General features: G+C 47.1%; 1 protein-coding gene across 8 annotated transcripts in view; it reads right to left on the bottom strand.

Annotated features, from left to right (window-relative positions):
- Window positions 1–12,806, bottom strand: part of LOC110485227 (rho GTPase-activating protein 17) — a 63,499-nt gene that overhangs the window by 20,022 nt on the left and 30,671 nt on the right. For all 8 annotated transcript variants that reach the window (XM_090194020.1, XM_090194027.1, XM_090194026.1 and 5 more), the window contains 5 exons: window positions 9,690–9,794; window positions 7,150–7,226; window positions 6,624–6,735; window positions 6,437–6,513; window positions 5,102–5,219 (listed from right to left, as the gene is read on the bottom strand). In XM_090194020.1, the coding sequence (XP_090050146.1) occupies window positions 5,102–5,219; window positions 6,437–6,513; window positions 6,624–6,735; window positions 7,150–7,226; window positions 9,690–9,794 (489 nt within the window). The remainder of the gene's footprint in view (window positions 1–5,101; window positions 5,220–6,436; window positions 6,514–6,623; window positions 6,736–7,149; window positions 7,227–9,689; window positions 9,795–12,806) is intronic.

The following is a 12,806-nucleotide window of genomic DNA, read 5'->3' as shown; positions in this document are numbered from 1 at the left end:
CACTTTGTCCACCCATTACATCCTCTGCTGTATGTGTACCACTTTGTCCACCCATTACATCCTCTGCTGTATGTGTACCACTTTGCCCTCCCACTACATCCTCTGCTGTATGTGTACCACTTTGTCCACCCATTACATCCTCTGCTGTATGTGTACCACTTTGTCCACCCATTACATCCTCTGCTGTATGTGTACCACTTTGTCCACCCATTACATCTTCTGCTGTATGTGTACCACTTTGTCCTCCCATTACATCCTCTGCTGTATGTGTACCACTTTGTCCACCCATTACATCCTCTGCTGTATGTGTACCACTTTGTCCACCCATTACATCCTCTGCTGTATGTGTACCACTTTGTCCACCCATTACATCCTCTGCTATATGTGTCCCACTTTGTCCACCCATTACATCCTCTGCTGTATGTGTACCACTTTGTCCACCCATTACATCCTCTGCTGTATGTGTACCACTTTGTCCACCCATTACATCCTCTGCTGTATGTGTACCACTTTGTCCACCCATTACATCCTCTGCTGTATGTGTACCACTTTGTCCACCCATTACATCCTCTGCTGTATGTGTACCACTTTGTCCACCCATTACACCCTCTGCTGTATGTGTACCACTTTGTCCACCCATTACATCCTCTGCTGTATGTGTACCACTTTGTCCACCCATTACATCCTCTGCTGTATGTGTACCACTTTGTCCACCCATTACATCCTCTGCTGTATGTGTACCACTTTGTCCACCCATTACATCCTCTGCTGTATTTGTACCACTTTGTCCTCCCATTACATCCTCTGCTGTATGTGTACCACTTTGCCCTCCCATTACATCCTCTGTTGTATGTGTACCACTTTGTCCTCCCATTACATCCTCTGTTGTATGTGTACCACTTTGTCCACCCATTACATCCTCTGCTGTATGTGTACCACTTTGTCCTCCCATTACATCCTCTGCTGTATGTGTACCACTTTGTCCACCCATTACATCCTCTGCTGTATGTGTACCACTTTGTCCACCCATTACATCCTCTGCTGTATGTGTACCACTTTGTCCACCCATTACATCCTCTGCTGTATGTGTACCACTTTGTCCACCCATTACATCCTCTGCTGTATGTGTACCACTTTGTCCACCCATTACATCCTCTGCTGTATGTGTACCACTTTGTCCACCCATTACATCCTCTGCTGTATGTGTACCACTTTGTCCACCCATTACATCCTCTGCTGTATGTGTACCACTTTGTCCACCCATTACATCCTCTGCTGTATGTGTACCACTTTGTCCACCCATTACATCCTCTGCTGTATGTGTACCACTTTGTCCTCCCATTACATCCTCTGCTGTATGTGTACCACTTTGTCCTCCCATTACATCCTCTGTTGTATGTGTACCACTTTGTCCACCCATTACATCCTCTGCTGTATGTGTACCACTTTGTCCACCCATTACATCCTCTGCTGTATGTGTACCACTTTGTCCACCCATTACATCCTCTGCTGTATGTGTACCACTTTGTCCACCCATTACATCCTCTGCTGTATGTGTACCACTTTGTCCACCCATTACATCCTCTGCTGTATGTGTACCACTTTGTCCACCCATTACATCCTCTGCTGTATGTGTACCACTTTGTCCACCCATTACATCCTCTGCTGTATGTGTACCACTTTGTCCTCCCATTACATCCTCTGCTGTATGTGTACCACTTTGTCCACCCATTAAACCCTCTGCTGTATGTGTACCACTTTGTCCACCCATTACATCCTCTGCTGTATGTGTACCACTTTGTCCACCCATTACATCCTCTGCTGTATGTGTACCACTTTGCCCTCCCACTACATCCTCTGCTGTATGTGTACCACTTTGTCCACCCATTACATCCTCTGCTGTATGTGTACCACTTTGTCCACCCATTACATCCTCTGCTGTATGTGTACCACTTTGTCCACCCATTACATCCTCTGCTGTATGTGTACCACTTTGTCCTCCCATTACATCCTCTGCTGTATGTGTACCACTTTGTCCTCCCATTACATCTTCTGCTGTATGTGTACCACTTTGTCCTCCCATTACATCCTCTGCTGTATGTGTACCACTTTGTCCACCCATTACATCCTCTGCTGTATGTGTACCACTTTGTCCACCCATTACATCCTCTGCTGTATGTGTACCACTTTGTCCACCCATTACATCCTCTGCTATATGTGTCCCACTTTGTCCACCCATTACATCCTCTGCTGTATGTGTACCACTTTGTCCACCCATTACATCCTCTGCTGTATGTGTACCACTTTGTCCACCCATTACATCCTCTGCTGTATGTGTACCACTTTGTCCACCCATTACATCCTCTGCTGTATGTGTACCACTTTGTCCACCCATTACATCCTCTGCTGTATGTGTACCACTTTGTCCACCCATTACACCCTCTGCTGTATGTGTACCACTTTGTCCACCCATTACATCCTCTGCTGTATGTGTACCACTTTGTCCACCCATTACATCCTCTGCTGTATGTGTACCACTTTGTCCACCCATTACATCCTCTGCTGTATGTGTACCACTTTGTCCACCCATTACATCCTCTGCTGTATTTGTACCACTTTGTCCTCCCATTACATCCTCTGCTGTATGTGTACCACTTTGCCCTCCCATTACATCCTCTGTTGTATGTGTACCACTTTGTCCTCCCATTACATCCTCTGTTGTATGTGTACCACTTTGTCCACCCATTACATCCTCTGCTGTATGTGTACCACTTTGTCCTCCCATTACATCCTCTGCTGTATGTGTACCACTTTGTCCACCCATTACATCCTCTGCTGTATGTGTACCACTTTGTCCACCCATTACATCCTCTGCTGTATGTGTACCACTTTGTCCACCCATTACATCCTCTGCTGTATGTGTACCACTTTGTCCACCCATTACATCCTCTGCTGTATGTGTACCACTTTGTCCACCCATTACATCCTCTGCTGTATGTGTACCACTTTGTCCACCCATTACATCCTCTGCTGTATGTGTACCACTTTGTCCACCCATTACATCCTCTGCTGTATGTGTACCACTTTGTCCACCCATTACATCCTCTGCTGTATGTGTACCACTTTGTCCACCCATTACATCCTCTGCTGTATGTGTACCACTTTGTCCTCCCATTACATCCTCTGCTGTATGTGTACCACTTTGTCCTCCCATTACATCCTCTGTTGTATGTGTACCACTTTGTCCACCCATTACATCCTCTGCTGTATGTGTACCACTTTGTCCACCCATTACATCCTCTGCTGTATGTGTACCACTTTGTCCACCCATTACATCCTCTGCTGTATGTGTACCACTTTGTCCACCCATTACATCCTCTGCTGTATGTGTACCACTTTGTCCACCCATTACATCCTCTGCTGTATGTGTACCACTTTGTCCACCCATTACATCCTCTGCTGTATGTGTACCACTTTGTCCACCCATTACATCCTCTGCTGTATGTGTACCACTTTGTCCACCCATTACATCCTCTGCTGTATGTGTACCACTTTGTCCACCCATTACATCCTCTGCTGTATGTGTACCACTTTGTCCTCCCATTACATCCTCTGCTGTATGTGTACCACTTTGTCCACCCATTACATCCTCTGCTGTATGTGTACCACTTTGTCCACCCATTACATCCTCTGCTGTATGTGTACCACTTTACCTACCCATTACATCCTCTGCTGTATGTGTACCACTTTGTCCACCCATTACATCCTCTGCTGTATGTGTACCACTTTGTCCTCCCATTACATCCTCTGCTGTATGTGTACCACTTTGTCCACCCATTAAACCCTCTGCTGTATGTGTACCACTTTGTCCACCCATTACATCCTCTGCTGTATGTGTACCACTTTGTCCACCCTGTACATCCTCTGCTGTATGTGTACCACTTTGCCCTCCCACTACATCCTCTGCTGTATGTGTACCACTTTGTCCACCCATTACATCCTCTGCTGTATGTGTACCACTTTGTCCACCCATTACATCCTCTGCTGTATGTGTACCACTTTGTCCACCCATTACATCCTCTGCTGTATGTGTACCACTTTGTCCTCCCATTACATCCTCTGCTGTATGTGTACCACTTTGTCCTCCCATTACATCCTCTGCTGTATGTGTACCACTTTGTCCTCCCATTACATCCTCTGCTGTATGTGTACCACTTTGTCCACCCATTACATCCTCTGCTGTATGTGTACCACTTTGTCCACCCATTACATCCTCTGCTGTATGTGTACCACTTTGTCCACCCATTACATCCTCTGCTGTATGTGTACCACTTTGTCCACCCATTACATCCTCTGCTGTATGTGTACCACTTTGTCCACCCATTACATCCTCTGCTGTATGTGTACCACTTTGTCCACCCATTACATCCTCTGCTGTATGTGTACCACTTTGTCCACCCATTACATCCTCTGCTGTATTTGTACCACTTTGTCCTCCCATTACATCCTCTGCTGTATGTGTACCACTTTGCCCTCCCATTACATCCTCTGTTGTATGTGTACCACTTTGTCCTCCCATTACATCCTCTGCTGTATGTGTACCACTTTGTCCTCCCATTACATCCTCTGCTGTATGTGTACCACTTTGTCCTCCCATTACATCCTCTGCTGTATGTGTACCACTTTGTCCTCCCATTACATCCTCTGTTGTATGTGTACCACTTTGTCCACCCATTACATCCTCTGCTGTATGTGTACCACTTTGTCCACCCATTACATCCTCTGCTGTATGTGTACCACTTTGTCCACCCATTACATCCTCTGCTGTATGTGCACATTTGGTGCCAATAGATCTCCCTTAAATGATAAATGATATCAGTTCAATACACTATGAAAGTAAAAACATGTTGACATGATTTCAGTGGAGACACTTGATATGGTGAATCAATCTGTAAAAAACAGCTGTTCTGTTTTTATCCCAAATCAATCTATAAAACAACAGTGTTTCTCCAGTCTTGTTACTACAGTATGTTGCTAGCGAGTGACCAGTTCCTTTTCATTGAAAAATTCTAACTAGACTTATGAATACTACCTACAGTACCTTACACATCTCCACTTTGTTCAGGGCCTCGTCCATCTCGTCTTTGAGAGTCTCAACCTTGGCGGCCGTGGCCTGGTAGTTGGTGGAAAAGTGAATAGACTTGCTTGCCTGCAACCACCTGGAACAAAAAGAAAATATAATGGAGATGTGGAACTTGGTCTCATCTATGTGTGAACATAGATCTTTACTTGAGAAATGCACATACAACTTTTGCAAAATAAAAACATGTATTTGGCATAGCTTTATTTTGGGGGTTCTAGTCCAGTAGCTGGCTCTGTGGTTCTAGTCCAGTAGCTGGCTTTGGGGTTCTAGTCCAGTAGCTGGCTCTGGGGTTCTAGTCCAGTAGCTGGCTCTGGGGTTCTAGTCCAGGAGCTGGCTCTGGGGTTCTAGTCCAGGAGCTGGCTCTGGGGTTCTAGTCCAGTAGCTTGCTCTGGGGTTCTAGTCCCGTAGCTGGCTCTGGGGTTCTAGTCCAGTAGCTGGCTCTGGGGTTCTAGTCCAGTAGCTGGCTCTGGGGTTCTAGTCCAGTGACTGGCTCTGGGGTTCTAGTCCAGTGACTGGCTCTGGGGTTCTAGTCCAGTAGCTGGCTCTGGGGTTCTAGTCCAGAAGCTGGCTCTGGGGTTCTAGTCCAGTAGCTGGCTCTGGGGTTCTAGTCCAGTAGCTGGCTCTGGGGTTCTAATCCAGTAGCTGGCTCTGGGTTTCTAGTCCAGTAGCTGGCTCTGGGGTTCTAGTCCAGTAGCTGGCTCTGGGGTTCTAGTCCAGTAGCTAGCTCTGGGGTTCTAGTCCAGTAGCTGGCTAGGGGGTTCTAGTCCAGTAGCTGGCTAGGGGGTTCTAGTCCAGTAGCTGGCTCTGGGGTTTTAGTCCAGGAACTGGCTCTGGGGTTCTAGTCCAGAAGCTGGCTCTGGGGTTCTAGTCCAGTAGCTGGCTCTGGGGTTCTAGTCCAGTAGCTGGCTCTGGGGTTCTAGTCCAGTAGCTGGCTCTGAGGTTCTAATCCAGAAGCTGGCTCTGGGGTTCTAGTCCAGTACCTGGCTCTGGGGTTCTAGTCCAGTACCTGGCTCTGGGGTTCTAGTACAGTACCTAGCTCTGGGGTTCTAATACAGTACCTGGCTCTGGGGTTCTAATACAGTACCTGGCTCAGGGGTTCTAGTCCAGTACCTGGCTCTGGGTTTCTAGTCTAGTAACTGGCTCTGGCGTTCTAGTCCAGTAACTGGCTCTGGGGTTATAGTCCAGTAACTGGCTCTGGGGTTATAGTCCAGTAACTGGCTCCGAGGTTCTAGTCCAGTATCTGGCTCTGGGGGTTCTAATACAGTACCTGGCTCTGGGGTTCTAGTACAGTACCTGGCTCTGGCTGAGTCATAGTCTAGGACTAGCTTAGCCAGCTGTTTCCTCTGTCTCAGGATGTTGGGAATGTCCACCTGGGTAGGTAAAGGAGAGATCATAAATGATGTCATTATCATTAGTATGACCATTGGCATGCTCAGTGTTATCAATGCCAGGGTAAGATATGGAGAGTGTTGGTGGTCACCTCTGCTAGCTGGTTGAGAGGTTCCAGGATGTCTCTCTCTAGCTGGACCTCGTGTTGCATCAGCTCAGACGCTAGTCTGCTCTCTGCCTCCCCACACACATCCATCATCTTACTGCCACACACACACACACACACACACGTAAAGACACATATACACAGATAAACAGAGAGAAAGAGGAGAGAGAGAGACTGTTATCAACGTGAAGCTCTGAGTAATAGGTATTGTATGAATACCACAAACACATTTGGGGCCTTTTAAACAACCATATCCATCCCTGTATAACTAACTCTCACTAGTTTAGTCCTGGGATCTCATCATGTTCTGTGCTTATGGACTAACTTCCCTGACTGAATCTTTCTGAATCTGCATGTTGAACATGTAGAAACCATGTTCAAACCATAGATATCATTGTCTGGTTTTCCAAACACAGATGTAGCCTGTTCTTGGAATAAGAAGCATTGAGAATCTCCATTGTACCTGGGAAACCGGCCCCATACATGTCTGCTGTCATTGCTCCACACTCACCCAATCAGTGACTCCTCCCCCAGTTGGCTTCCTCCATCCTGCATGGCCTGGGACAGCGCTGTCAGAGGGAGCTTTTTCTGTGGCAGGAAATACAAGGCATCATGGGATTTGTAGTTATATTGCTCAACACAAGACATGTTACTGTATCATCTTTCATCTCGGACACCCAGAACTAAAATGTTGTATTATGCGTCAGATGCTCTAAGTTCTGGGGGGAGACGTGTTAGAAAATATACTAATGAGACTAGCGAAGTGTCCACCCCTCGAAACACAAACTCTCAGCCAGTTCTGGGCAAGTCTATTCGGAATTATAAAGGTCCATGTATCGAACACGAGATAAGGAGACAATTCTGCAGTGAAAGTAATGACAGTAATGCCAGTCATATCAGTAATGTTGCATCACTGGGGCGGGTCTGGCTAACAGAGGATTGGAAAGATAGTGGAGGGTTTGGAGAGGCCTAATCCACATGTCTGTCCACTGAGTCTATCCTCTATTTACTGAGACATGCTGTGTAGTAATTGCAGAGGAGAGAGAACATTGAGATGACGGCGAACTTGGGGAACTTCTCTAGCGCTCAAACCCTAACATGAAATAACTAAAAATGACAGTAATTGCACATCTTTCATTGACATTAGTATGTGGTTAATGTGGATGTCTGAGTTCGAGGTAAGAGCTGTTCACAACACTTCTCCCTGAGAAGGAGAGATACAAGAGGAGAGGTAAAGAAGGAAAGATAGAAGAGGAGAGGGTGAGAAGGAGAGGTAGAGAAGGAAAGATAGAAGAGGGGAGGGTGAGAAGGAGAGGTAGAGAAGGAAAGATAGAAGAGGAGAGGCTGAGAAGAAGAGGTAGAGAAGGAGAGATAGAAGACGAGAGGGTGAGAAGGAGAGAGAAGAGGAGAGGGGGAGAAGGAGAGGTAGAGAAGGAGAGAGAAGGGGAGAGGGTGAGAAGGAGAGGTAGAGAAGGAGAGATAGAAGAGGAGAGGGGGAGAAGGAGAGAGAAGAGAAGGAGAGGAAGAGAAGGAGAGATAGAATAGGAGAGGGTGAGAAGGAGAGGTAGAGCAGGAGAGATAGAAGAGGAGAGGGTGAGAAGGAGAGGTAGAGAAGGAGAGATAGAAGAGGAGAGGGTGAGAAGGAGAGAGAAGAGGAGAGGGTGAGAAGGAGAGGTAGAGAAGGATAGATAGAAGAGGAAGAGAAGGGGAGATAGAAGAGGAGAGGGTGAGAAGGAGAGGTAGAGAAGGAGAGATAGAAGAGGAGAGGGTGAGAAGGAGAGAGAAGAGGAGAGGGTGAGAAGGAGAGATAGAAGAGGAGAGGTGAGAAGGAGAGGTAGAGAAGGAGAGAAAGAAGAGGACAGGGTGAGAAGGAGAGGTAGAGAAGGAAAGATAGAAGAGGAGAGGGTGAGAAGGAGAGGTAGAGAAGGAGAGATATAAGAGGGGAGGGTGAGAAGGAGAGGTAGAGAAGGAGAGATAGAAGAGGAGAGGGTGAGAAGGAGAGAGAAGAGGAGAGGGTGAGAAGGAGAGATAGAAGAGGAGAGGGTGAGAAGGAGAGGTAGAGAAGGAGAGAAAGAAGAGGAGAGGGTGAGAAGGAGAGGTAGAGAAGGAAAGATAGAAGAGGAGAGGGTGAGAAGGAGAGGTAGAGAAGGAGAGATATAAGAGGGGAGGGTGAGAAGGAGAGGTAGAGAAGGAGAGATAGAAGAGGAGAGGGTGAGAAGGAGAGGTAGAGAAGGAGAGAGAAGAGGGGAGGGTGAGAAGGAGAGGTAGAGAAGGATAGATAGAAGAGGAGAGGGTGAGAAGGAGAGATATAAAAGGACAGATAGAAGAGGAGAGGGTGAGAAGGAGAGATAGAAGAGGAGAGGTGTGATAATATTGGATGAGAAGGAGGTAGAGAAGGAGAGATAGAAGAGGAGAGGTGTGATAATATTGGATGAGAAGGAGGTAGAGAAGGACAGATAGAAGAGGAGAGGGTGATAATATTGGATGAGAAGGAGGTAGAGAAGGAGAGATAGAAGAGGAGAGGTGTGATAATATTGGATGAGAAGGAGGTAGAGAAGGAGAGATAGAAGAGGAGAGGTGTGATAATATTGGATGAGAAGGAGGTAGAGAAGGACAGATAGAAGAGGAGAGGGTGATAATATTGGATGAGAAGGAGGTAGAGAAGGACAGATAGAAGAGGAGAGGTGTGATAATATTGGATGAGAAGGAGGTAGAGAAGGACAGATAGAAGAGGATAAGTGTGATAATATTGGGTGAGAAGGAGGTAGAGAAGGAGAGATAGAAGAGGAGAGGTGTGATAATATTGGATGAGAAGGAGGTAGAGAAGGAGAGATAGAAGAGGAGAGGGTAATAATATTGGATGAGAAGGAGGTAGAGAAGGAGAGATAGAAGAGGAGAGGTGTGATAATATTGGATGAGAAGGTGGTAGAGAAGGACAGATAGAAGAGGAGAGGGTGATAATATTGGATGAGAAGGTGGTAGAGAAGGATAGATAGAAGAGGAGAGGGTGATAATATTGGATGAGAAGGAGGTAGCGAAGGAGATCCTTACGTGTCTCTTTTCTGCCTCCGTTCCGATGTGACCCTGTAGACAGGTGACCAGTCTCTTGTGTGCGTTGTGGGACACCAGACGGACCAGCTCCATGCGCCTCTCGATCTGCAATCACACATTCACGCTCATGATCATCAGAAGAAACTAGGTCAGAAGAAACACAAATGATCACAAGCACACACACTGTCACAAAACACACAATAGAATGGTACCGCAATATAGTCTTTCTCTATATCAGCGCTCTCCAACCCTGTTCCTGTAGGGGTACCCTCCTGTAGGTTTTAATTCCAACCTGTTCCTGGAGAGCTACCCTCCTGTAGGTTTTAACACCAACACTGTTCCTGGAGAGCTACCCTCCTGTAGGTTTTAACTCCAACCTGTTCCTAGAGAGCTACCCTCCTGTAGGTTTTAACACCAACCTGTTCCTAGAGAGCTACCCTCCTGTAGGTTTTAACTCCAACCTGTTCCTAGAGAGCTACCCTCCTGTAGGTTTTAACACCAACACTGTTCCTGGAGAGCTACCCTCCTGTAGGTTTTAACTCCAACCTGTTCCTAGAGAGCTACCCTCCTGTAGGTTTTAACACCAACCCTGTTCCTGTAGGGGTACCCTCCTGTAGGTTTTAACTCCAACCTGTTCCTGGAGAGCTACCCTCCTGTAGGTTTTAACACCAACACTGTTCCTAGAGAGCTACCCTCCTGTAGGTTTTAACACCAACACTGTTCCTAGAGAGCTACCCTCCTGTAGGTTTTAACACCAACACTGTTCCTGGAGAGCTACCCTCCTGTAGGTTTTAACACCAACACTGTTCCTGGAGAGCTACCCTCCTGTAGGTTTTAACTCCAACCCTGTTCCTGGAGAGCTACCCTCCTGTAGGTTTTAACTCCAACCTGTTCCTAGAGAGCTACCCTCCTGTAGGTTTTAACACCAACACTGTTCCTGGAGAGCTACCCTCCTGTAGGTTTTAACTCCAACCCTGTTCCTGGAGAGCTACCCTCCTGTAGGTTTTAACTCCAACCTGTTCCTGGAGAGCTACCCTCCTGTAGGTTTTAACTCCAACCCTGTTCCTGGAGAGCTACCATCCTGTAGGTTTTAACTCCAACCCTGTTCCTGGAGAGGTACCCTCCTGTAGGTTTTAACTCCAACCCTGTTCCTGGAGAGGTACCCTGCTGACAACCCTGATCTATACCGTTGTTGTACCAATGTTTTGCATTTCTGTTTCATTCAAATAGATACACTGTATGTCCATTGCATAATGGTTATAGACCTAGTTCTGTGAAGGATTGAGTGGAAGAAGCTGTTTTGACTGGCTGGTTCCTCCTGGTTGCCGCCTAGTAACGGTTATTCACATCCCTACAAAATGTGTCTTAACAGTCAGCTGACAGACAGATGGGGGGCTGTTGAGGAAGAACCAGCAGGATTGATACAGATAGTGCTCTCTGCAGGGAGCAGAACTTGGCTAAATTAGATTATCTTAATATTAATGCAAGACAGGTAGAGAGATATGCGTATGAAGAACAGATGAATCTATGGGAATTTGAGAAGGGATATATTGCTCTCTATGGGTGTTATGATCAGTGAACAGTTAATACAAGGACTCTATCAATGCAAAGCAGAAGAATGATGTATTACATTTACAGCAAACTATCACACCCACTATCACCTTCCATAGCCCACTATCACCTTCCATAACCCACTATCACCTTCCATAGCACACTATCCCCTTCCGTAGCACACTATCCCCTTCCATAGCCCACTAATAGCCCACTATCTCCTTCCATAGCCCACTATCCCCTTCCATAGCCCACTATCTCCTTCCATAGCCCACTATCCCCTTCAACAGCACAATATCACCTTCCATAGCCCACTATCTCCTTCCATAGCCCACTATCCCCTTCCATAGCCCACTATCCCCTTCCATAGCCCACTATCACCTTCCATAGCCCACTATCACCTTCCATAGCACACTATCACCTTCCATAGCACACTATCCCCTTCCGTAGCACACTATCCCCTTCCATAGCCCACTAATAGCCCACTATCTCCTTCCATAGCCCACTATCCCCTTCCATAGCCCACTATCCCCTTCAACAGCACAATATCACCTTCCATAGCCCACTATCTCCTTCCATAGCCCACTATCTCCTTCCATAGCCCACTATCCCCGTCCATAGCCCACTAATAGCCCACTATCCCCTTCCATAGCCCACTATCCCCTTCCATAGCCCACTATCTCCTTCCATAGCCCACTATCCCCGTCCATAGCCCACTAATAGCCCACTATCACCTTCCATAGCCCACTATCCCCTTCCATAGCCCACTATCTCCTTCCATAGCCCACTATCCCCTTCCATAGCCCACTATCTCCTTCCATAGCCCACTATCTCCTTCCATAGCCCACTATCACCTTCCATAGCCCACTATCACCTTCCATAGCCCACTATCTCCTTCCATAGCCCACTATCTCCTTCCATAGCCCACTATCCCCTTCCATAGCCCACTATCTCCTTCCATAGCCCACTATCTCCTTCCATAGCCCACTATCTCCTTCCATAGCCCACTATCTCCTTCCATAGCCCACTATCTCCTTCCATAGCCCACTATCCCCTTCCATAGCCCACTATCTCCTTCCATAGCCCACTATCTCCTTCCATTGCCCACTATCTCCTTCCATAGCCCACTATCTCCTTCCATAGCCCACTATCCCCTTCCATAGCCCACTATCTCCTTCCATAGCCCACTATCTCCTTCCATAGCCCACTATCTCCTTCCATAGCCCACTATCTCCTTCCATAGCCCACTATCTCCTTCAACAGCACAATATCCCCTTCCATAGCCCACTATCCCCTTCCATAGCCCACTATCTCCTTCCATAGCCCACTATCTCCTTCCATAGCCCACTATCTCCTTCCATAGCCCACTATCACCTTCCATAGCCCACTATCTCCTTCCATAGCCCACTATCTCCTTCCATAGCCCACTATCTCCTTCCATAGCCCACTATCTCCTTCCATAGCCCACTATCTCCTTCCATAGCCCACTAATAGCCCACTATCTCCTTCCATAGCCCACTATCCCCTTCCATAGCCCACTATCCCCTTCAACAGCACAATATCACC

The sequence above is a fragment of the Oncorhynchus mykiss genome, chromosome 12, assembly GCF_057628025.1.
Source record: "Oncorhynchus mykiss isolate SJ-2025 chromosome 12, ASM5762802v1, whole genome shotgun sequence".
Classification (NCBI taxonomy): domain Eukaryota; kingdom Metazoa; phylum Chordata; class Actinopteri; order Salmoniformes; family Salmonidae; genus Oncorhynchus; species Oncorhynchus mykiss.
This window is presented reverse-complemented; position numbering and strand designations above follow the sequence as displayed.